We start from the raw sequence: 26,081 nt of genomic DNA, 5'->3' as shown, positions 1-26,081 counted from the left end.
TTGAACCAGCCTTGCATTGCTTGGGATATACCTCACTTAGTTGCAATGTATTGTTGTTTTAATATATTGATTTTTTTTTAATTTATAATAATTTTTGCTGATCGGAAGTTGGCTTTGTGTAGTAATCATGTTTTTAATAGTGTTTGTATCATTTATCTTTTTCCATCCTTTCCTTTTTAATATATCTATATCATTATGTTTCCTGTGGCCTTTCTGTAGATAACATATAGCTGGGTCTTGTTCTTATTTTAATCCAATTTTACAATTTCTATCTTTTAACTGGTGTTTTTAAGACCATTAACATTTAACTTAAGTATTGATATATTTATATTTATGTCTCCAAGTTTATTATTGGTTTCCTTCTTGCCTTTTCTCTTTTTTAATTTCCCTCATGTTACATTTTCTCCCTTCTTTTAAGTCATTTGATTCTCTTTTTGTAGCTTCTATTTCTTTTCTGAGAACTTCTCCTTTCATTCCAAGGGTGCTTGCCCATACTTTTAGGGCCACAGTTACTGTAGAGTTGTTAATATTTATCTTTGTTAATTTTATCCTAAACGTGCAAATGAGGCATTCTTTGTCAAAGACAGATGTCTTAATAATAAGTGTGTCATCGCTTTCTTACTCCCGGTCTTATCCCTAGGTGACCCAACAAGAGCCGATGGGAAATTTCTCTACATAAGTAGCCAGCTACACCATAGATGAGAAATAAGGAAAATTATTTTTCTCTGCTTATAAAGAGGAAGGAGGCAGCTATCTTTCCCCCTCCTAAAGAGGTCTCCTTGGACACATAATAGCCTGAATCCAAACTCCAGCTCTTTGATATGTACATAACATCTCTCCAGGAGGCAGATAGCCCTGTGTGTCTCAACTTTTACAACCTAGAAATGTTTCCAAACTTCTAAGCCTTCATCTTTTTGACATGTAAATACCAAGGAAGATAGTGAGCCAGTCTCCCCTGCACCTTATGAGTTTAACCTAGGGATCTAGTCTAGGATGTAAGCATTTTGCCCACACAGGAAAATTAGAAAATTTTATTATCCTTTCATATCAGAGCAATTAACTAAAGAAACAGCTATAGATCAAATTCTCAAGGTATTTGAAGAGTCTCAGGAGGCTAGGGTTTTTTGTAGGGCCAATGAGGAAGTCTAGAAAAGTTTTATTCCGCTACAGATGTAATAGCTACATTAAAATCTTTATCTGATATTTGTAATATTTGGATTGGGGTTTGGCATTTGTTGATTATCTTTTTTAAAGGAGTATTTAGGTTTTCCTAATTCTTTTCATGCCCAGTAATTTTACATTTTATATTTTGACTATTACTTCATGAGATTTTGGATCCTTTTAAAATCATCTGGATTTTTGTTCTTGTGATTGTTTATTTTAGCAGATGGTCAAGCCATTTAAGATCATACCACATGTCCTTACCCACTTCCTGTGGATTGTGGTTCCAATGTCAATTTTGTCTTCAAAGCCTTTACAGTGCTATTCTAGTGCATCTCACTGTGTCTTTCTCCCAGAGGCCAATCTGAAACTCAAGTTAAGTGCTCAAACTCTGTGCTGTGCTGATTCTGGTTGGATTCATGCATATACAACTTTAGAGTAGGCTCAGGACATCATACTCAGATTTAAAATATCCCTTTTTCTAGCTCCTTTCTCTCTGCGATCTACTCTTCACTTTTTGATTCACAGCGTCCCTGGGGAGAGGAAGGGGCTCTGTCTCTTTGCTAGCACTTGCCTGGTATAGGGCAGAGCTAGTCAACAGGGATCAACTCTCAGGAACTGGATGGCTGCTGGTGGGGAGGACAAGTGGTACTGAATCTTTCCTGGCTCTCTTGGTGTAAGATGGGGGAGTCCTCAGCGCTCCATCCGCAGGATCTGCTGCACAGTGATAGTGGAGAAGGGAGAGGACACAGCTTTTTGGCTGCATTCACCTGGTGAAAGGTGTGAGGAGCCAACAAGGTGGTTACAGCTCTGTAGGAAGGAAGAGGGGCGCTGCTTCTTCGCTGGCGTCCGTCTGGAGCAGGAGGAGAAAATCAAAGTGACTGTCTCCCAGCCCCTCTGCGCCTTTTCCTGGGCCTCCAGGGGGACACAGCAGGCATTTCTTAGGGCTTTTTCTGTCTGTACTTATTGACAATTCCAATCAGTTTTGACTGATATAGAACCCAGGCCAGAATATATAGGAGGCAAAATCAACAAACCAACAAACCATAACAACAATGAAAACCAAAAACTTCTAAACAAACAGAAAACAAGGGACTCACCATCAGGTTGTCTCTCAAGTTCTGATAGACTCTTCTGGTATGAATTTTTTTTTTTTTTTTTTTTTTTTTTTGCGGTACGCGGGCCTCTCCCATTGCGGAGCACAGGCTCCGGACGCGCAGGCTCAGCGGCCATGGCTCACAGGCCCAGCCGCTCTGCGGCATGTGGGATCTTCCCGGACCGGGGCACGAACCCGTCCGTGTTCCCTGCATCAGCAGGCGGACTCTCAACCACTGCGCCACCAGGGAAGCCCTTCTGGTATGAATTTTAGCCCAAAGTATTTCATCGCAATTAGTGGAAGTGATAAGATGGAATGTATTTACTCCATCTTTTCCAGAACCAAACCCAGATTAGTTTTCGAATGGAATTGGGCAAACTGCAGTTTAAATGAAAGAAAATGCTTAAAGCAGTATGACTGATAATGCAGTAGGATGAGAGTATGCAGAATCATAGTTCCCCTTTCTCTAATTTAAAAAATGGTCACTTTCTCAAAAGGTTGTACTTAACTTCAGCCCAAACTTAACACTTAACACTTCTTGTCATGTAGGCTTTTCTTTCTTAGTGACAGTCAATGTGATATTATTTGAGTAAAAGGAAATAATTTTATAAAATATTTTGAAACATGTGACTTTTATCTGCTGTTATAATATTGTTTTTAACTGAATTTTGTGATAACCTGAAATTGAAATTTATGCTTCATGTATTTTGGTGTGTTCACAAAAGGTGGCTCTGGCTTCAGGAGCTTTTAATTTCTTGCTTATAGGAGATTATGTCCATTTCTGGCAGACTCAGCTAATCAAAATACAGAGATTACATATGCATAGCTCTTATTATCAGTCAAAATTCTTAGTTCTCTCTTTTATTTTTAGAATGAAGAGTGCCAACCTATTCAAATATATATTGTGCTTTAATGTTTCTACTGACATGCTTCTCACTATATGTAACAGCAGAGTGAGGCAGGCAGAAGATAGGCAGTTAAAACAGCAAAATTGAAAAAACTGTGCCGGAATCCATGACATCTAACAGGAATTTTGTCCCTGGGTCTTAGAGTGCTCATAGCATGTAACAGGACACCTCTCAGCCTTAAGCCTTCTTGAAGTGAATGTCTCCCTTTATATGAATTAAATGATTAACTCTTTATTGTATAGTTATGTCTAATAAGGAAATTAATATCTCAATTCTGGGTTGTCTTCTCCATGTTAGAATCTATTAGAGGGTTGAAAACCAACATTTTTACCAGCTTTTTCCCAGCTCCTAGTAAAGTTGCTTAACAAATTGATAATATGTGCATGAAATGTTCATATTGATGACAGCTTTTACTAAAGTGCCCAAACCTTATTTTATATTTAAATGATTTTCTGGGATTCTTAATAATGAATGCTGGATTCCACTTTGATTTTTTGAAATAGGACTTGAGGGTCTTAAATCCATTGGGAGTATTATTTATAGAAAATAAAAATAGACTGAATGTCTATTTACATACAGTGAAAATATCTGAGCTTTTTCAGTTTCCCAAAGTAACATTTGACAAATTTATCACCTTACATAAGACTAAATCAAACAGAAATTCTACTAAAATGACTACATCACAAACATTTCAGGAAATGCTATGTTCTTTTCTCAACATAAGAAAATAGTCCTACAATGGCTTTTAGAAATTTAAGAGGACATTATCCTTGCATATCCCAATTCATGTGAGGGCCTTCTATAAATATCAAGTAATAACCAAATCTATTTGAACAGCTGATTAATCTTTGAAAGCCTACCATCTAGCCAGACAATTGGGACACTTAGGTGGAAGTTCAAGGTATTCTAAAAAAAAATGTGTCCTAAATCTGCTAGTTCAGGTCATGCGAGCTCAAGTTACTAGGAGTCAATGTGGTCCTTCTGCTTAGTTCTCTTTCACTGTTGTGGGCAGATCTTTTCATGCAGAGACATCTCCAGGGAACAAATTGGGCTCCCTGATTTCATTCTTTCACTTGTAGCTTAAGATTTAGTTTGTTAAATAATCCTACGAGTATTCTTGGAAACTTGGAAATCTGGTGTTAAAATACTGCATTTAAAGCCTAGGGCAGTGTTCGCATACAGTTTTCCCTTTCGAAAGTTATTCTGACCAAAGCATCACTGTTTGTTTTTCTTAGCTATTTTATTCACTATTTTAGGAATAATTTCTTCAAGATTGAATAGATTTCCATAAAGTGCACATTCAACAAAGATGCCATGCAATTTCATTTCTACCCAACATTTAAAGACTACTGGATGTAAATAGTTGTCAAATTGCTGAATATTTTCCTGGGCACTGATATGAATATTGATGAAGATGTGGAATCTGGCAGTTTCCTAGGTGACTCCATTGTCAGAGGAGGTAAAACAATATTCCTCCTCTTCCCATAGCAAAGACAATCTCCCTCTGCAGAGTGGCTCCTTGTATTTTACGAGGGTGCTTGATTTAAACTAATTTTTTCTAAAATTAAAATACTTAAAACATAATTAAGAAACCTGTGTAATTTAGCCCACTAAAACCATAAAACCATTTAAATCAAATAAAATTTACACAAAAATGGCAGTACTGCAGAAACCAAGAATGACCGTTACTTGCCAGGCCTGTTATCATAACATTTATATGCTCACTTTGGGTGAAACAATTACCTTTTAAGTTGCGTCACTTTTTGGGGTACTTGAATGCCAGTTAACCACAGATACTTCATGAATCTTATATGGAGGGAATATATGAATGTGGCTTTTGATTCCCCCCACATAGGGCATTTGGTGGCCTTGTGTCCCAGTATGTTGCCAAGACATATTTTGATGCTTTCCCTTTTCACAATTCAGTTGTTGAAATCATTATTTGGCATGCAAATACTGTTTGTGGAGCCAACACAGAAAGCTGCCTCTCTTCCTTTATGGCATCTTTTTAACACTGATAGAATAATATAATGTTTTATCCACTATAATGAACTTCATTTACAGATGGCACGGAATTCTGGAGAATGACATGTTTCTCACAGATTTTTAAGAATCGTATCTTCAGTTGGCAAAAAATGGGAAACTTTGATATTATAAGGAATTGTCTTATGTATTACTTCTGATTTTAAAATACTCTCTGCCCTTATAGAAAACCAGTCAGCGTTTTCCCATCCACTTCTAAAAACACTGAGACCAAGGATGGAAGTTAAAATAGCAAAGTGACATAATGGCAGACTAGAAGTTTTGTTTTTCAGTTTAGTTAAAATTATAGTCATACTGGTTAGGTGCAAAATATCTAGATGTATGATTTTTTTTTACAGTGATTTAAACTGTAAAACTTCAAAAATTCAGGTATAGAAGCACCAGTGAACACTTTAATAAATGGGATTTTGACCATGAAAACTCTGCTTAGCCAGGTAAAAGTATTTTTCTCTACTCATTAAGGGAATACTAAATAGGATTTAAAGGATTGGACCTACCAAGTCTGTGTCCTACCTGCTATAGAGAAGGTATTCTCTTCCACGGGCTGGTGACCGTCAAGACTAACTGCCCAAAGCTCTGACAATAAAGTGTGTCTCTACTCTCAACATACAGACTGAAAAGAAAATAAGAACTTAACAAATGGGAAACATTTTGAGAGTTCACACTGAAGCAGCGAGAGAAGGTGGTATTGTATGATCTGTGTAGTATGTGTTTTGCAGAAGCTTTTGAGTCAGGACCAACTAAAGGAAAGAGGGCGTAGACACCTTTACCTCAGCAATGAAGTTAATAAAACATATAGTACAAAAATCATTTATTTATCACGTACCATCCTGAGCACTGTAGGAGTCAAAAGCTATGTCGATGGCAGCCCTCACAACTGAATACTTCAAGGCTGATGCTACAATAGGATACAGGGCAGTGTTGATCTGCATGCTTCATTAGGAACAGTGTGAGATAGTCCACTGGGTTTGTACCAAACATTCTAGCAGTTCATTGATTTTTCTAGGAGTTCAGAGAAGAGAAAGCTCATTTTCAGCTTGGATTAATTTTTTTTTTTCCATAGAAAGTTTGGGATTTTTAGTGGCACGTCCCGGATTTTGTTGGTTTTTCTCTTCCCTCTCTGACTGTACCTTTATAGTGCAGTTTGTCAGCTTTTCCTTTTTCACACGGTCCTTAGATGTGAAGAGTTCTTTAAGACTTTCACCTTTTTTTCTCACTGCTTTCTCCCCAAATAATCTCATCCATGTGCATAGCTTTCATTGTCCTTTATACATTAATGGCATTCAAGTATGCATTTTCAGATTAAGATTTCCCTCAGATCCAATTGCCTTGACTTGGATGTCTGAAAGGTACTTCAAATGCAATATCTCCAAGATTTAATACATGATTTTTCCTCCCAAGCCTAGCCCTCACCAGCATTTTCTGGCTTAGAAAATGACACCAGTATCCAACCAGCTACTCAAGCCAAAAACCACAGAATCATCTTTAACCCCTTTGACTTCTTACTTCATATCCCATTTATCATCAAATTCTGTCCATCTTACCTCTAAAAACTCTGGAATCTTTTTATACCCACTACTATAACCTTAGTCTACTATTGTAGCCTCTCTGGGTGTTTCCCTGAGTAAACTATGACACCCACCTTCAGCAATCCTCTGTTTATTCTTCACAATGAACCAAAGTAAGTTTTTGTTTTTCAAAATCCACTCTGAAGTGAAAGTAGCCAATCTGTAAAGGCTACATATGTACGATTCCAACTCTATTAACATTCTGGAAAGAACTCTGGAGACAGTAAAAAAGATCAGTGGCTGCCAGGAGTTTTTGGAAGGTGAGGGATGAATAGGCAGCGCACAGTGGATTTTTAGGGCAGCGAATCTACTCTGTAAAATACTGTAATCATGGATACGTGCTGTAAAACCCACAGAATGTCCAACACCGAGAGTGAGGTCTAACGTGAACTGTGGAGTGGGGTGAGAGTGACGTGTCAGTGTTGGCTCAGCAGTTGTAACTCTACTGCTCTGGTGAGGGATTTTGATGGTGCGGAGGCTGTGTGTAAATGGGAGCAGGGGTTATATGGGAACAACGTACTTTCTGCTGCTCCATTTTGCTGTGAATATAAAACTATTCTGAAAAAATAAAGTCTGTTAAAAAATCCATTCTGATCTTGCATCGCCCCCTCACCTCCTGAAAGTGCTTTATTACCTTCCAGTGCTACTAAAATAGTTGGAAGCCCTTCGCATTCACAGCCCTTTTCTATCTCTGTAGCTTCATTTCCTCTTACACCATTCTCACTTTTGCTCTCTGCTTTCCAGCCACACTGGTCCCTTTTAGATTTGAATGGTACAAGCCGGGTGCTTCCACAGGGCATTTGCCCCGCCCCTGTATGCAAGGGTCCTTGCACACAGACCCTTTAGACCTGAGCTCATCCTGAGTCACTTCCTAAGGGAAGGCTTCTTTGAGATCCATATTCTTCTGCCACGTTGGTTGCTTTGTCTCTATCTCTCATTTAGAAATCCAAGTTATTTCCCCAAAGATTGTACCACTTTATATCTAGACATTCATAGTAATTAAATATTCATGATCATTTGTTAATATCACCCTTTGGTAGTAGACTGTAAGCACCGTGAGACAGTACCCAGCTTATTTTTGCTCACCACCAAGTCTACTGCAATATAGGAGGTTGGAGGATAGGAGGTATTAGTAAATGTTTGTTGAATGAATGCATGGAGGAAAGAATGGGGACTGCCGAACTCGCCCTGGGTTACAAGTTTGCTCACTTTCTCCAGCCATAGGGGATTGGAGTCACTGAAATATATATTAATCTCTCAGAAAAGAACTTTTTGAACATTCATTTTTAAAAGTCCTATCACAGCAGAATTTTTTTTTCTTAATCCTAAGCTTCTGTATTTCATGTGGTTACTCTATTCTCTGAGTTCTTGTGATTCCAGAGAGAAATTTGCTTTGCTCTTTAAGGCATTTAGAGCTTAGGGTGAACAATATGAAAATGGTTGGTCAACAGTGGTGATTATCTGATGTCAGGGCTTCACTCCACGTCCAGCCTTTTCTCCACCTCTTGGAAAATCCTCTCTGCATGGGTGGTCACTCAAGAAGAGAAGTGTGCTCTGTTCATTGCTCAGTAACAGAGGTGGAAATAAAATCGCCATTTATTTTTTTAAATTTTATTTTATTTACTTATTGGCTGTGCCATATGGCATGTGGGATCTTAGTTCCCCAACCAGGGATCACATCCGTGCCCGCTGCAGTGGAAGTGCAGAGTCTTAACCACTGGACCGCCAGGGAAGTCCCAAATCACTGTTTATTGATGGGGCTGCCTTGGGTTCCTCTGGAAGGTGTCCTCATGGTAGCCAGCACTGAAGGCAAAACACCATGAGGCCATCTGTTTTCCAAGGCTCATTGCAATTTGTTCCCAAGTGGTATCACTGCATAGTTTCCCAGACTTCATTAATAAACAATTGAGATGAAGAAATCATTCCCTTACTTTCCAAGTAAGCTAAGCAGTTTGTCTTAATTGCTTAGTCAGCCTTTACTGAGTGACCACCTGGGGATCCTAACCAATCTTCTCAGTAATAGGGATGTGAATGGTGAATTGGTAGTAATTTTCACAGAGGTAGCTATGGGTTTTTAAGTTATCTGACGTGTACTATTTTCTCCAATTGAAATTATAAATTTTGCATATATATGTGTATAGATATTCTAAATGAATGCTTTTTTAAAATTACAGTCTGTCCTTTCCCATGGCACTGTGGCCGACTGCGCTGTTGTTGGCAAGGAAGACCCTTTGAAGGGTCATGTCCCGTTAGCACTCTGCGTGCTGAAAAAAGGTGAGAGGTCTTTCTCCTCCCCGACTGCTGGGGCCCTGAATGATTAAAGTTAATTCAGAGCTTACCATCTGAACTTTCTCCCTAGATATAAATATAACAGAGGAACAAGTCTTAGAAGAAATTGTGAAACATGTTAGACAGAGCATTGGCCCCGTGGCTGCTTTTCGAAAAGCGGTGTTTGTGAAACAGTTACCCAAAACCAGATCTGGCAAAATTCCCCGCTCAGCTCTGTATGCCCTTGTCAATGGCAAGCCATATAAGGTAAATTATCAAGGATGTTGAGTGCTTGGTTTTGAAATGTTTTCCCCCACTTCTTTGGTGTCAACTAAGATCTTTAAATGGTTCTCAAGCATGAATTATATCCCTAAAAAACACATAACAGTACTTTTTTTTTTTCAATAGTATGGGGGAAATTGCGTAGCCATTCTCTCTGTAGGAATGAGGGTTTTGGAGAGAAACACAGATTAATTAAGACCATATACTTTTGATTATAAGAACCAAAAGTATGTGAAAATATTTTACTGTTAGTAAATATGTCAAATTCAAACTTGTGGAAACTCAATCTTATTAAATTAAGGATAAATTTTCCTTCATTGCCGTCATTAGTGACTAATAGAGGCTGGCTATAGATATTTTGAAAATTCTAATTGATACATATGCTCATTATCTTTCCTGTTTTGAGTGAAAATTATTTTAGGTAATTTAGGCTGATTCAAGCATATGCATTCTTCTAATTTTTGTGCATATTATACATGCACAAATATATGTATTTTTAATCATCAAGATCTAATAAAAAGTGATACAACAGTAAGGAGTGGTTGTATGGGCAAATGCCAAAAAAAAAATTCTTTCTATAGATGCTCATTGAAAGGCCCATAAAAGAAAGTACCATCTAGGACCAATAGTTTTGCTAACTGAACAGTTTATTTTACTATAGATACATTTTAAAATATTGAGTTCAAAGTTCCCTGTTTTTGAACCTTTCCATATGAGTATGATAAGATAATGGGGAATATAAGATTGCATATAATTGTTTAATTGTATAGAATGGAAGGGGTTCAATGAAGCACCTTCATCTGGCTCTAATTTTCTTTCCAGGTATCTCCTACAATTGAAGACCCCAGCATTTTTGGGCACATAGAAGAAATGCTGAAGCAGGCATTATGACTTTTTTTTTTTTCTTTTTTTGTCACTTTTCTAATTGGAGTTAGTTTTTGGAATTATTTCCCAGAAATAAATATTTAAATAGAAATTACATGCAAACTAAAATGTAAATTGTAGAGCTTGGTCTGAAAACAATGCACGTGAAAACTAGTAAAAAGCCTTCTGTTTGATTAGCCCAATTAGCACTGTTACTGGTTACCTGTAACATTGCTCATTATAGATTTTCCAGAACTTTAAGAAAAATATATCTGACATAATGATTTATAAAAATTGTACCCCCCCAAAAAAACATTTTAATTGAAACTGACACTAATATCGAGCCACTTGCTGAAATTAGGACTCTACAGCTTTGACCCAAGACCTAAAACTCAAGTGAAGTCAGAAAACAATTATAATTTTCTTATAGAAATTCTGAATATTTTCTGATATTCTTGAGATGCCCACATGCATGGTTATTTTAAATGAAATGGACGAAATGGGAAGTTTTAGGTAATCATCTAGACATGATTTTCTAGGTAGGAGAATCTGTCTAGTCACATATTTCCTGAGGGAAGGCTGGGTACCAACCAAGTTACAGCTCTCTTCAATCCTTTGTTACTTAGTCAAGGGAAATCACAGGCTGGCAGAGAGCCTAGAGGTCAATTAATCCAATCTCTTTGTCATGGAGATGAGGGCTCTTTGGAGCCCCTCCTCCTGTCTCAGGTTCTTAGTTGACTGTATACTTCTTAATGATTCCAGCTTCTTTTGGAAACAAGGAAATGTGTAGAAATGGGGAAACTGGCAAGGAAAGCTCTTAAGGAAGAAATGTAAAAGTTTTTACATTAGCTAAAAACCGGGAGGAGTTTTAAGAGAAACCAAAAATCCAGATTTTGTGTGAAATCTCTAATTTTTAAATAACTCACTAAAAAAAAATTGTCATATCCAAAGCACATCTTTCCATTTAAACTTCTGTAAAACTATTGAGCATTAAAAAAATAACTGAAAATTAGTCTTTGTTAATAAGCATATGATAATGTGCCAATTAACCAGAGTAGGTAGATATAGATAATTACATATTTGGTTTCCTTAGGGTGCTACATGAGATCAGTTATCAAAGAATACATTTAAACTCAAAAAATACCATACCCATGTCTTTGACGGTTCTTAAAGTATTCCTCAGTCCATCAGGAACATTATTTTTAAGAGCAACTGTCTTAACATATAGTCTGGTAACATATCACGAAATATATATGAGAGGTAATAGACAAGAGCTTATTGTTTGTTTCATAAAAATTGCTTACAACTTGTATAAAGACATTCTGAAAATGTTAGGATTTTTTGGACTGTAGCCTATAAAATAAATGGCTTCTCAAAGTAAATTGTTACTTGCTAAAATTGGCCTTTTGATTGTTACACCTGAAAAAATATTCATCTAACTGTTCCCTTTAATTATTTTAGTAGACTGAGTTAAACTAATTAGATATTCAACTTATAATTTGAAGCTGTTGGGTTCCTTAATCTGTCTCTTCTCTTGAGTACATTTTATCTTATCACAACTGTAATCTTACACTTTTTAATGTCTTAGAATTAAGATGTATTAACTTATTTTTTCATATAGAATTCAGTTAATTTGAAACGGCAAATTCTTTAGCCGAATGTGTATCACAGTTCATCTGCAAGGTATGAACCCAGGCATATACAAGAATTGTGTTAACGATTACATCTTTGATCCTCGTGCACATTTTTCGCGGTAATCAATCTGAGAGACACTTCAGCAAGCAGGCTTGGGTTATTTTCCTGTTGCGTGGGATTGGAAAACAGTGCACAAGACCGGGTAAGTGGTGTTTTCTTGTATCTGGTTAAGGAAAGTGATCTCCTTTGCAGGGTCAGAGAAAGCACTGTTCCTCTCACAAGACTGAATGTGGGGCAAGAAAGATACAGTCATCAGATTGCTTAAATTTTGGAAGGAAAAAAAGGAATTTTCTATTTTAATACTTACCATAAGGTACTTTCACTCAATAGTACTTAAAATATTTTGAATTAAATGTCTTTAAAAATAACAATATCATGTTACTAAAAAATGTAATTTGCTGAAATAAATTCTGCATGATCTTCTTTTGGTAGTTGCATAGAATTTTTTTTACTGTAAGGTATTAAAATTAAAATGTAAATATTTTCTTTTAAGATCTATAGAAAAGTACCAATTAATCTGTTTTGCCTGTGAAAATGTACTAAGTATATACAAATGAGAACTGCTTTACATTTAAAAGCAGTTTTATTTATAGAAAATTATATTTGTAAAGGCTCTGATTATTAAAAATATGAAAATTCATAATGTTGATAGTTAAAAGGAAGAAAACCAAGGTTCTAAGCTTAATCCATTAAATGGGTTTTAGAATCTGGCAAAATGATCTTATACATCGAAGAATATTTTATGGTTTTTGAGGCAAGTAACTGGATCTTTTATATCCCTGTATGTTAGAGTCTATTTTAAATGGTTAATATCTCTTATTAGGTGATCTCTTAAAGGGGAAAAACTGTTTACGCAATTAAGTTGTGCAGAACCGTAGATACAAATCTAGTTTGTATTATTATGATACCATAGTTTCTATATTTCATTTCTGTAGTCAAGATCCCCATATTCAGACGAACTTAAAAAGCTCTTTCCCATTGTTTCTAATCAGGCAAATTTTTAGAAAATTTAAAATCACTTTCATAAGCAAGTTTAGTGCTCCCTCTTGTGGCAGACTCACTTTTGAAGATAAAAGATTGATCACTAAAAAGAATGATTTTCATTATAGTTTAAGTAAAATTTTAAACTATATGTGACTAGAAAACAAAGCTTAAACAGAGAACTGGAAGTATTTTTGTTTATTGACAATGGAGAGGGTTTCTGTTACCATTACCTTTTGAGTGAATCTGTTAAACAAAAATCGACATCAAAACAAATGTAATGTACGTGCAAACATAGCAAATTAAATACAAAAAAGGAATTACTAATGACAGGTCTTGCTGTTAATAAGATCAAGCAGCAGAAAATCAGCAGTTAGATAAATGGTATTCTTAAATAGATTTTACTTTGAAATCTCCCATGTAAACAAAGAATAAACAACAGTAACACCACCAAATAAAGCCACAGGGAAGAGATTATTATTCTATACTTTTATACACTATATATGTTAATCATTCTGTCTTTATTTCCTCTGATAAGACTGACTTCAGGGAAGTCACAACAAGGCCTTCTCGGCTAAAAGCATATAACGTTAGACATGAGTCTGGCTAATGCCCTATTACATTGACAAAAGGGAAAGATTTCTGGGGTTTTGCTTTTTCCAGTGGAAATGACCTCAGACTCTGCAGTGGTTGACATTCACTGAACAGGGCTGGCTGGAGGTTCAAGGTATTTGGATGAACATGTGGTTCTTAGTAAAGAAGTTTTTTTTTTTTTTTCCCTTGGTCCACAGGTAATAAGAGATTTTTTTTTCTTTATAAATTTTTTTAAATAATTGCTTTTGACTCTTGTAAACAGTTTGGCTTTGTTTTGTATTGAAAAGGAGATCGAGCCATCACAGTGCTATTTCTAAAGATATAGGACATCCCTGATTTCCTTTAAAGGTCTATTTTTGGCTCCAGTTCCAGGTTAAATCATTCTTTTTTACATGATCAGAGGCAGGTTTTCAGCTTTAAGGATTGACAGACTTGAAGGAAAAACATGTGGAAGCATGAAACATGCTTCCAGGAAACATATCAATTTGTTACAATTCAAAAACTGTAAAAATGGTGGAATGGTAAAATACAAACAGTACTTGGAATTGTCAAATGTTTGCACTCAAGACTCCATGAACCATATATTTTATTTTTTAAAAAAATCATATTTATATCCATTTACATAAGACTTACACATTTAAAAAGAAATGCATACACAGTAATACATAAATGCCAAGTATATTACAATAAAACATGAAAAAACAAGTGGCTCCATTTCATAAAAGCATCTATCTGTTGTACAGAATTTATGATGTGGATGATGCTTATTATTCAAATGACTGAAGCATTTTCTTACAATTGTAGTAAACTAATCAAACTTAATATCTGACTGACTCCCCCTAAAATCACATTTTCAGCTTAATAAACCATTAGTTGTGATTATTTCCTTAGAATTCAGTCTTCACAAAGGTTTTCACTGCTTATCTTCTTAGATGGTAGTGCACTTTAGGTAGAGTAGACTGAAAAGACGACATCTAAAATATGTAATGGACAGCATTAGTTTACTGAAAGATCCCAGATTGGAAAATCTCCCTCTGTGACTCTTGGTGCACCTCCATGCATCCTGCCCACTTTTGTCCTAAGGGTAGGATATCATCTCAGGTCTAACCAATGTCTGTATGTAATTAATATTTGCTCCTCTCTAATTTTGTGCAGGCGAGGTTCATAAATAAGATTTGCTCAACTTTGTAGAAAGTATGGCAGTAATATAAACAAAGGTAGTCACAGAAAACCTCAGCAGTCCTTTTGAAAAGTGTACAGCTTGCTCATTAATAAATTGAGTTGAGTTGACCTATTCCATGGAATAGATCTGTATTCTAACTCATATATTTTAGAGCTCTTCAAAAGAGACCTTTGTTTAATTGTGACAAAAACATAATGATAATCAGTAACATATAAAGAATCTGGGTTGGTGATGTGGCATCACTGATTCTTTCCAGTCATAATATACTTATGAAAAGATCACAATTACTATCCCGACACAAGAGATAAATGATATGTTCTGAATTGTGTTAATAATAAAAATGCTATTGTTTCCTCACAATAGAAATTGGTTGTCCCAGATTAACTTACTGGAAATAAATACCTTTATCCCATTTAATGGTAAAAACTAGGAAATATGAACTAGAATGCCAAGCACAAAATATAGATTACAAATAGTTAAAGAGTAATTCTACCCATCAGTCAAGAGCTAAGAAGCAAGCACTACTCAACATATTAAGTAGTCATTTGTAAATTAGTGAAGTATTCTAATTCTAGTTCCTGGTAAATTATCATGTTATGTGTAGAAACTATTACAAACAGTATTTTGGAAAGCCTGTTATTTAGCCAAATTATTACAAATTTTAGATCATGCCTAATAAGATGCCAAATTGTATACCATAATTAAATTTTTAATGCTAGGGTTTTACATTCTGAAATTAAATCTCTTATCTGAAAGCTTTTTGTTTTATCATCAGCAGCTTCAAATAGTGACCCAAATAAGGCAGCATATCAGCTCCTATATTAGGCCCCAAAGACCATCAGTAAATTGTGTGGAGCTTTTAGTTCAAGGCAATGAATAAACAGCACAAGATGAGCTGTTCCTCTCCCCATCCCTGTGCACATATTTGATTCTAAATATTGCTCTAAAAAGTGTTTCTCCAAAATTTTAATTCATCGTAAATGGTAGAATATTTTGGTAAAGCACAGTTGTAGATTAAAAAATGTCTATGAGTTCTTGACATTTATTTTCTATGAAAACACAGTTTTACTAAGACCGGTTTCCAATAAAACTCCATTTTCATATGGATTTGGAAAGTAGATTCCATCAACTAGTATTTCTCGAAGTACAAATGCCTTATATCTTATGATTATATAGGATGGTTTTCTGTCCTGTCCGCCATTGTTACAATGTTATTTCACTTGGTTTCTATCTGCTATAAACCCCAGATACTTAAAATTCCTATACGTTTTCAGCAAATATTAATCACATCGATGAAAAACAACATACCAGAAGTTCATATTTTTCAGTTATACTTTTGTTTTTAATGTGCAGTCACCTCCAAATCATCTTCCTGATTCTGCCACTGTCTTACTCTGGGTACCTACTAGAATACCATTTGCCTATTTCAACTTCCCCTATATAAAATACTCACTTAAAAGTGTATTATTCTGTAAGTGCCAAACTCTCATCAGTAAAATCCTATATGCATCAATATAAAGTGCTACGAAAAAGTACAAACCAGTGTAGTAGCAACCCATTGATGTGTAATAAGATAGTGACAGGCCTCCAACAGATGGGCCTTAAACCATAGCAGACAGATGGTGATAGGAAATCCTAGATTAAGAGTTACAATATAAAGAACCTTTCCACTCTCTAGCAATTCAAAGGGGTTATCTCACTTCTGTACTGCTAGGCCACAATGAAGAGTATCGTGTATATATACTAGTCTATGTAGGTTCCATTTTTTTTGGTGGTTTGTTTTTTGTCAGCCAAGGAAAACTACTCACAGCAAGTCAGTGCTGCCTCCTTTGAGTGGCTTGTCAACATGAGTATGTGCGAACAGTGGAGTTGTCTAACCTCTGCAGTCTTGATGAAGGAACTGCAAACGGAGAAAAGGGCTTTAGAGGGACTTGGATGACTTGAGTACAAAATTTCAGATGAGAAAGATTTATTTTCCCTTCATAAAGGGATCTGAACATATTAATAGACCTTCTTTCTCTCAGATAGAAGCCACTCATATTCCTTTTCTCAAGACAAGCTACTAAAGAAAATTTATTCCAATGTGATTCACCTGAGCTTTCAAGTTGTGTATTCCTCCTTAGATGAAATCTGTTAACAAGAACAGTTCCCCTGGGTGCTCCTGTTTTTGAAGCAAAGATTGCTCTTGGAGAATTCAGTATGATGGATTGTCTTCCCCTCCAATACTGAAAAGCTTCTATACTCATTTTAATCATGTTAAATTGCTCATGAATTTTGTTAATGTGTTCCATAATAGTAACAACTTAGAAGAAATATAGATCAAAGATCATGGAATATAGATCAAAGATCATGGTTTATAATGGAACTTATTTTAAGGGCCATGATAACTATCACCTTGACAAGAAATAATAATTCTAGGTGATTGTCTCAATAAAGAGAGTGGGGCTTTTTTGTTTAATGCTTACCAGACAGACATAACTTTGTGACTACAACTTCAAATTTGTCTCTCCTCCCAAATGGCTGTCTTCCTTTGTGAAGTATATAACACAAGTCTAATGTCCACAGAAGGAAATACTAATTGGGAAATTACTGTCGGTTTTGTGTTTGTTTAATTCTCTTCTCATGTTGTGCTTGTTTATTTAAGGCCTTCTGCCTTGGTCATAGATGAGAATATCTGATGAGTCTGAGTTTTTAAGATGAAATAGAAAACTTGCAATATTCAAGCATGTAGGGTGACAGTGGAGTTAATTTCCATTTATTAAGGACCTTTAGTCCAAATCCATCCTCTAAACAAATTATTTACTTGGTGACTAGAAGAGTAAAGAAACACAAATCATGCAGATGTTTTTCTTCCTAGTTGTGGACATTAGCCAAAATTGTCCTTTTTAGGATATTTTAAATTATTTTTAAAATATGAATAAAGTGCCATGAATTCATGCATTAGCAGCTTACAAAAGAGTATGGTCTGATGAAAGCAAAGTAAACTTCAAGCAGAGCAAACCAACTTAAGAAAAGAATCAATTCTAGAAAGCTATGCAAGATCAGAGAATGATAGCATTTGCTAAACAAGCTTTTTACTTTATAAGCAGAAATGCAAAACTACTGTACCATCCGTTGTCATTTTCCTTGACTGCCCCGATGTTGTGGTTAACCTAAATCCAGCCGGTAATGTTTCTGAGGACCCAGGCATCATGCTGATTCCATGTACTTCACGGGGAGGAAACTGCCTTCTCCAGGTCGACCCACGCCTGAAATTCTTGTCATCGCTCTGCCAGTACAGAGATACAACTTGATGTAATGAAAACAAGTAAACTAGTCCAGGTGCTTAAAACATGTAACACTGATTATTTACGTTCAGTCTGTAAAGTATACATATGGAATATTATACTTTATTTCAAGGGTTATATTGATTCCAAAATGAGAATGCAGGATATGTGAAATAGAAATGTTTTTATTAAAAAGTTCATATGATTTCGAATCTAAAACATATATGAAAGTAAAATCTTTGAAAATTTAAAATAAAACCCCAAAGTTTTTCCAAAAAGAATATTGGGTATACTTTGTTGCACTTCATGCCAACTGTTTTTATGTTATGAGATGATATACTTAGTTGAATAAGTATTGGGTAAACACTATTTGATTCACACACTTGATTAATTCATGAATTTTGCTTTTATGTATACAAGATATGTGTTATGGGAAATCTATATTTGATACGATAATTTATATTCTGTGTAAGAAACTAAATTTGTCATTTGCTAGATTTCAGCTGATACAGAATTAACTTGTAGTTTGTTGAAAAACCTATGCAAATGGTCACCTTCCTTTTAATACATGTGCTCATTAGATGCCACTAAAAGCATAATGTAACTCTGGTTGCTGTTTTACAATGTAATTCTTGTTGCTGATTCTATTGTATCTTAATTGCATAAAATCTTCCCTCTCTGTGCATACACATTGTACCTGCAGACAAACAATTATTTTCTCTGAATTGGTAAGCAACAGTATGTAATTTACCATTTGACTGATATTCTTTGTTTCTAATCTAAGGAAAATATTAATCATTCTACATAGACCTTATCTTCTTATATCACTAAGTTTTTCATCTAAGGAAGGACTGTCTACTCCCTAAAATTATAGTTAAATATGTGTGGTTGACTCTGTTAGCTCAGGTGACTTCATTTGGGCATAGAGAATATAGATAGATATTCAGCCTAAATTATTGTTATAAATAAGGAACACTATAAAGTATTCTTCACCATAGACTACTAATTTAAGTAGCATACAAGGTTAATCTGGGGAAAATAAAATCATTTATGTAATTACATTTATCCATTTTTCTTTTAGAATCCTTATTATTAATATATAAATTTTGTTTAGATTTGATAGCCATTTTACACTTTAAGAGATTTCTGCTACTCTTCTCAGCTGCTGCATTTTACTTTGCCTTAGACCTCCAAATGTTTATAATTGGAAAAAAGCAGCAGAATTTCACAGTTGTGGCCTCTCTGACTTCTTGAATCTTGGAGAAGTTGTTGCATGAACATAAATTTTTTTCAGTCCTATAAAACATTACATTACATTGTAGGAATATACAGCTCCTATAATGTGTGAGATAAGGGCTCACACATATGCCAGTAAGTTGAGAATTTAAATCATGATTCCTTCTGTTCTTTCAACATAGTGTTACTGCAGAAAGTTAATGGGAACTATAAGCAACAACATCATAGGAAAAGAGGAGAGGAGAGGAGATTGAAAGATATGCTCTCAACTGAGGATATCCCCCGTCTGTAGCAGCACATGAACACTTCTCAAATCATTTCAGTGGAATCTAAATGCGATCAGCCCCAGAAACAAGTCTATTCTGGCTCCAGCTAAGTTGTTTAGATATTTTTGTTCACAATCAAAAAACAAAACCAAAATCAAACAAACAAAAAACTGAGACAAAAGTGACTAGAGGGTTTGAATGATAAAATCGTGCTTTTTTAGTAATAAAAAGAGGCAGCATATTTTAAAGGCAGATAATAACATTCCATTTAGGCCTTTCAACTTGTTCATTACTTTTAAGCAACACTAGAACCCACATAGACTTGTGTCTCTGACTGGACCTCTACTTCAGGGCAGTCTGCATTTTAGAATCTAACGATATGACAGATCTTTAATAATTTTTATTAAAATTATTTTTCCAACTTTTAAGTAAGGATAATAATTGTATTTAAAAGTGTGTATGTATTTATGCAGACTATCTTTTTGATTAAACAAGAATAAGGATTAAAAGATACAAACTACTATATATAAAATACATAAACAACAAGGCTATACTGTACAACACAGGAACCTATATTCAATATCCTGTAATAAACTGTAATGGACATAAAAAGAAATGAAATTGAGTTATTTGTAGTGAGGTGGATGGACCTAGAGTCTGTCATACAGAGTGAAGTAAGTCAGAAAGAGAAAAACAAATACTGTATGCTAACACATATATATGGAGTCTTAAAAAAAAAAAATGGCCATGAAGAACCTAGGGGCAAGGAGAGAATAAAGATGCAGACCTACTAGAGAATGGCCTTTGTGACCACCTAGAGGGGTGGGATAGGGAGGGTGGGAGGGAGGGAGATGAAAGAGGGAAGAGATATGGGGATATGTGTATATGTATAACTGATTCACTTTGTTATAAAGCAGAAACTAACACACCATTGTAAAGCAATTATACTCCAATAAAGATGTTAAAAAAAAGGAAACACTCATTAAATGACTTATCAAATAGAGGATATCAATAGAGAGAAAGAAATTATACACATATATGATGTATTATATATATGATATATATATTATATATATACAGAGAGAGAATCTAATGGAAATTCTGGAATTGAAATGTGAAATAACTGAAATTAAAAATTCACTAGAGGGGGCTTCCCTGGTGGCGCAGTGGTTGAGAATCTGCCTGCCAATGCAGGGGACACAGGTTCGAACCCTGGTCTGGGAAGATCCCACATGCCACGGAGCAACTAGGCCCGTGAGCCACAACTACTGAGCCTGCGCGACTGGAGCCCGTGCTCTGCAACAAGAGAGGCCGTGATAGTGAGAGGCCTGTGCACCACGATGAAGAGTGGCCCCCCGCTTGCTGCAACTAGAGAAAGCCCTCGCACAGAAACGAAGATCCAACACAGCCAAAAATAAACAAAAGCCATTTCTAAAAAAAAAAATTCACTAGAGAGGTTCAATAGCATCTTTGAGCTGGAAGAATAAAGAATCAGCAAACTTGAAGATACAGCAATTGAGATTATTCAGTCTAAAGAACAGAAAGAACAAAAGAATGAAGAAAAATGAACAGAGCCTCAGATACACATGGAACATCTTTGAACACACAATATACACTTAATGGGAATTCCAGAAGAGGAGTGAATTAGGCAGAAAAACATATTTGAAGAAATAATAGTCCAAAAATTCAAAAATTTGATGAAAAACATTAATTTACACATCCAAAGTCCAAGTAGACATCATAGTAAAACTGTTAAAGCGAAAATCTTGAACACGAGAAAAACTGATGTATCATACAAGGGAACCACAATAAAATTAACAGCTAATTTTGTATCAGAAACAACGGAGGCCAGAAGGAATGAGATGGCATATTCAAAGTGCTGAAAGAAAAAAATCCTGTCAATCAAGAAGTCTTTGTCCAATAAAAGTATCCTTCAACAATGAAGGTGAAATAAAGACACTCCCAGACAAAGAGTGAGAATTTGTTGCTAACAGGCCTGCCTTATAAAAAATACTAAAGGAAGTTCTTCAGGGTAAAAGGAGATGACACCTGACAGTAAACTGAATCCACATGAAGAAATAAAGAGCAAAAGGCAATTATATAGGTAAATACAAAGACACTATAAACATATTTTTCTCTTGTATTCTCTTAACTGAGTTAAAAAACAATTGTCAGGTTTATAACATAAAGAGGGAATAGAGTTATATTGGAGAAAGGAAAGGACACCAGACAGTAACTTGAATCCACAGAAGAAAATGAACCAGAAATGATAAATATGTGGTTTAATATTTAAAATTCCATAAATATATTTTTTCTCCTCTTAAATTTTTAAAAAGACATATGAAACAATAATTATAACACTATTATTGGATTTATAACACATGGATGTAAAATATATATGACAATAATAGCACAAAGGGTAAGGGAGGGAATTGAGCTATATTGGAGCAAAGTTTTAATAATTTATTAGAATTGAGTTAGTATTAATCTGAAGTATATTGTGATAAATTACATATAATCTCTAGAACAAACAGACTAGTAACTCAAAAATATAATAAACCACAAAGGAATTAAAATGTACATTAGAAAAGTATTTAACACAAAAGACAGTAAAGGAAGAACAGAAGCACAAGAACAAAAGACATGAAGCATATAGAAAAAAATAAAATTGCACAGAGAAATCCAACCATATCAATAATTACTCTAAATATAAATAACTTAAACATTCAGACTAAATGTGAATGACTTAAACATTATCACACCAGATTAAAAAAACAAGATTCAATTATATACTCCCTACAAGAGACATTTTAGATGCATAGACACAAATAGGTTGAAAGCAAAAGAATGAAAAAATATACACCATGCAAACAGTAACCACAAGTGAGGTAAAATGTCTATACCAATATTAAATAAAATAGACTTTAAGACCAAGAAATATACTAAAGACAGATATTTTATAATGATAAAAGGGTCAATTCATCAAAATGATATAATTATGTGCACCTAACAACAGACTCCCAAAATACATGAAACAACGCCTGACAGAACTGAAGGGAGAAATAGAGAATTCCACAATAGTAGCTAGAAAGACAACCTACTGAACAGGAGAAAATATTTGCAAATGATATGACTGATAAGGGGTTAATATCCAAAATATATAAATAGCTCATATAACTCGACAACAAAAAGAAACAACCCAATTAAAAAATGGGCAGAAGACGTGAATAGACATTTTTCCAAAGAGGACATTCAGATGGTCAGCAGACTTGTGAAAAGATGCTCAATATCATTAATCATCAGAGAAATGCAAATTAATACCATAATGAGATATCACTTCACACCTGTCAGAATGGCTGTCATCAAAAAGAACACAAATAAGAAATGCTGGAGGGGATGTGGCAAAAAGGGAACCCTTGTACACTGTTGGTCGGAACATAAGTTGCTGCGGCCATTGTGGAAATCAGTATGGAGGTTTCTCAAAAAACTAAAAGTAGAACTACCACGTGACCCAGCAATTCTACTCCTCAGTATATATCCGAAAAAAATGAAAACACTAATTCGAAAAGATACATGCACCCCAATGTTCATAGCAGCATTATTTACAATTGCCAAGATATGGAAGCAACCTAAGTGGTCATCAATAGATGAATGGATAAAAAAGATGTTGCATGTATATATACTATGGAATACTAAGCCATAAAAAAGAATGAAATTTTGCCATTTGCAGCAACATGGATGGACTCGGAGGGTATTATGCTAAGTGAAATAAGTCAGAGAAAGACAAATACTATATGATATCACTTATATGTGAAATTAAAAAAAAAAAGCAAACTAGTGAATATAACAAAAAAAGAAACAGATTCACAGATATAGCGAACAAACTAGTGGTTACTAGTGGGGAGAGGGAAGGGTGGAGGGGTAAAATAGGGTTGGGGCTTAAGAGGTACAATCTATAATGTATAAAATAAGCTACAAGGATATGTTGAACAACACGGGGAATATAGCCAATTTTTTATAATAATTATAAATGGAGTATAACCTTTAAAAATTGAGAATCACTATGTTGTACACTATAACATATAATATTGTATATCAACTATACTTCAATAAAAAAATTTTTGAATTAAAAAAAATTTTAAGTGTACTTGTACCGTCCCAGGTCCCTTTTGAATGACAATGACAGACAAAGACTTACTTCATCCAGTCGCCGTTCAGTTCCCAGAGCCAGGAGGTTATTGTATTCCCTTTCGAGAATCTGCCTTGCCTGTCGAGATCAGATTAGAGTTAACATCATTGAAGTCACCTTTTACTTGAAAAATCATAGCGATTATATTTACCTGAGAAAACATTCCAATAACCTGTTTTATTTACAGGGGTCTCATTTTTTTCATCCTCTATATCTATAAGCCATTGTAAATTTTAACTATAAACACAAGGAAGGGCAATTTTCTTTAGTCTGTGGACAGTAGAGACAGCCTCACATAAACATCTGAGGTCAAAGGGTTTGACCTCACTCTGTTACTTTATTCCAATTGAATATTTTATGTAAACTTTGAAATATATAAAAATGAAATAAAAAATAAAGTTAGACTGCCACATTTTTATCAAGTCTATGCAGGTAGTTCTCAAACCTGGCCAATCATCATCATTTGGGGAAACTTTAAATGATTAGGGTTCCTGTGTCCTATCTCTTGATATCTGATTTCTTAGGCTTGTGATGTAGATTGCACGTTTTGTTTTAAATTTTTAAGGAACTCCAGCAATTCAAATAATTATCCAGACTTGGGAATCAATGGCACACCCAGAGCTGACTCTCTGTAAAATTCAGACATGTAAATAGAAATGACTGCCCCTCAGAGAGGCAGAGACTAAAGGCCATCTGTCAGAGATATTGTTTGGGGGAATCTGGCATTCAGGTGGGAGGTTGGACCACATAACTTCTAAATCCCTTTCTACTTAATTTTATGATTTTGTTTTGGCTAGAAATCCAGTAGCTTGAAATTAAAGTCCCAGTGACATATATCAAAGGTTGAACTAGCTCCCATTAGGAATCATGAATACACAGCCGACTTTTTTTTCCTAAAAGTTTACTTTGTCCTTACATAAACCAGGACACAGTGCAACTACAGCACAAAGGGGCTTGCCTGGGTGTTCTGTGTTGGAATCTGTAGTAATAAAGCTAAGCTGCTGTAGTCAAAGTTCTCATCCAGGGCTATAAGTGAGCCATGCACACCACTTTCAAGAATATTATTTGCATATTCTCGAAGTCCAATTGCTTGTATCCAGCGAATAACTCGATCATTGCTCCACACCAACACATCTAGAAAAAGAGGTGCATCATTTTAGGCTGCAGTATTTTGCATAGTAAATAAAAACTGCTGGCTGAAATGAGCCACAGGCGTCTGGCCAAGTCAGCATTTATGCTGGCTTTTTCATCCACTCCCTAGTGCAGCTGGCTCCTTGTGTTACACATATTTACCATTCTAATAACTAACCCTTTCTACTTTTAGCCCAGAAAACAATTTGTGATTTTAAGAGTGTTTTTTATCACTGAAATGAGAGCATTTCCATCACATGGAACATCATGTCTCAAAGTGTTTCTTGTTTTCATTCTAGAGTTCTAGGGGTCTGTCTGAAGTTCAATACTTTTACCACCAGATGGGGACATTTCTTATTTGTGTCCATATACAGCTCTTCAGTCAAGAGAGCAAGATGACAATCTAAAATGGTTCTTCATCAGAGTATTTTTAAACTACTACCTAACTATTGTGTATAGGCTAGAAGAAACTTTTTTTTTCCATCTGAAGCAATAAGTCAGAGAACAGAATAGTAAGAGAACAGGCACTCAATGGTTTGATACTTACCCTACTATTTTGTCAATCCATTATTTCTCCATCACATACTAATCCAAAAATCAACCACTTTCAAGTCATAAGTTGTTTTTCCTTTTAGGTTGAAACTCAATATTTTACTAAGGTACAAAACACTTTGAATTTTATTTTCTAAAACTAAAACCTTTAGAGAAAAATGTCATATATACCTTTTTAGACCAAAACATATCAAAGTATATTTTATCCTTTTTCCATTCCTTCTCATTATAAGTTGACATAATACTACATAATAGCCAGCAAAACAGTCAGAAGGACCAGAATGTTCCATTGAAAAGAAAGACTTTTGAGGAACTTAAGGGGAAATAAGAAAAGAATTAAACCTTTTTTTCTAATCCTTAAGGGGAAATGAGAAAATTATTAAAACTTTTTTTCTAAAAAAAGAAAACTTTTTTTCATTTCTAGAAAGGGAAATTAAATGCATAATTTACTAGTACAGTAAAAGTAAGTTTTCCTATTAATTTTTTTTTTCTTTCAGAATGAAATTTATACCTTATCCGGAAAAAGTATAAAGAATACTTTGGGAACTATTCTTCAACTTCAACTGTTCATTTCCCCAATTTAAATTATCTGCAAAAATCCTGTTAGTATTTTCTTCTTTGTGTGTGTGTGTGTGTGGGGGGGAGTATTTATATATTAAGTTTTTCAAAAGCATTAATAATTTGTCCTAATGCATTAATTTATAACCAATTCAGATTTTCTTGTGTATAACATCAAAGCAATAAAGTGATACTTCAGCACCAGAGGTCCCCTCATGTCCTTTCTCAGTTATTATCCTC

The 26,081-nt window shown here is 35.0% G+C and overlaps 2 protein-coding genes across 12 annotated transcripts in view; one reads left to right on the top strand and one right to left on the bottom strand.

The window, feature by feature from the left end:
- The window catches only part of ACSS3 (acyl-CoA synthetase short chain family member 3), a 154,553-nt gene extending 136,697 nt beyond the window's left edge, over nucleotides 1–17,856 (top strand). The window contains exons 16-19 of one of the 5 annotated variants that reach the window (XR_014017116.1): nucleotides 8,951–9,050; nucleotides 9,136–9,311; nucleotides 10,149–12,027; nucleotides 17,733–17,856. Coding sequence is in view for 3 of the 5 variants with exons in the window: in XM_081249922.1 (XP_081106048.1) it covers nucleotides 8,951–9,050; nucleotides 9,136–9,311; nucleotides 10,149–10,217 (345 nt within the window). In the remaining 2 variants the exon portion in view is untranslated. Of the gene's footprint in view, nucleotides 1–8,950; nucleotides 9,051–9,135; nucleotides 9,312–10,148; nucleotides 12,960–17,732 lie in introns of those variants that run through there. The other 4 variants (XM_081249922.1, XM_081249920.1, XM_081249921.1 and 1 more) reach the window with 4 other exon arrangements.
- The window catches only part of PPFIA2 (PTPRF interacting protein alpha 2), a 402,262-nt gene continuing 389,229 nt past the window's right edge, over nucleotides 13,049–26,081 (bottom strand). For 4 of the 7 annotated variants that reach the window (XM_081249916.1, XM_081249917.1, XM_081249919.1 and 1 more), the window contains 4 exons: nucleotides 24,559–24,734; nucleotides 23,610–23,678; nucleotides 17,752–17,911; nucleotides 13,049–16,543 (listed from right to left, as the gene is read on the bottom strand). In XM_081249916.1, coding sequence (XP_081106042.1) covers nucleotides 16,485–16,543; nucleotides 17,752–17,911; nucleotides 23,610–23,678; nucleotides 24,559–24,734 — 464 coding nt within the window. In that variant the 3' untranslated portion in view covers nucleotides 13,049–16,484. The remainder of the gene's footprint in view (nucleotides 16,544–17,751; nucleotides 17,912–23,609; nucleotides 23,679–24,558; nucleotides 24,735–26,081) is intronic. The other 3 variants (XM_081249918.1, XM_081249915.1, XM_081249913.1) reach the window with 2 other exon arrangements.

Source organism: Mesoplodon bidens (genome assembly GCF_964165515.1).
Source record: "Mesoplodon bidens genome assembly, chromosome: 11".
Taxonomy (NCBI): domain Eukaryota; kingdom Metazoa; phylum Chordata; class Mammalia; order Artiodactyla; family Ziphiidae; genus Mesoplodon; species Mesoplodon bidens.
Note: the sequence above shows the minus strand (reverse complement) of the source record. Positions and strands in the feature narration are given on the sequence as shown.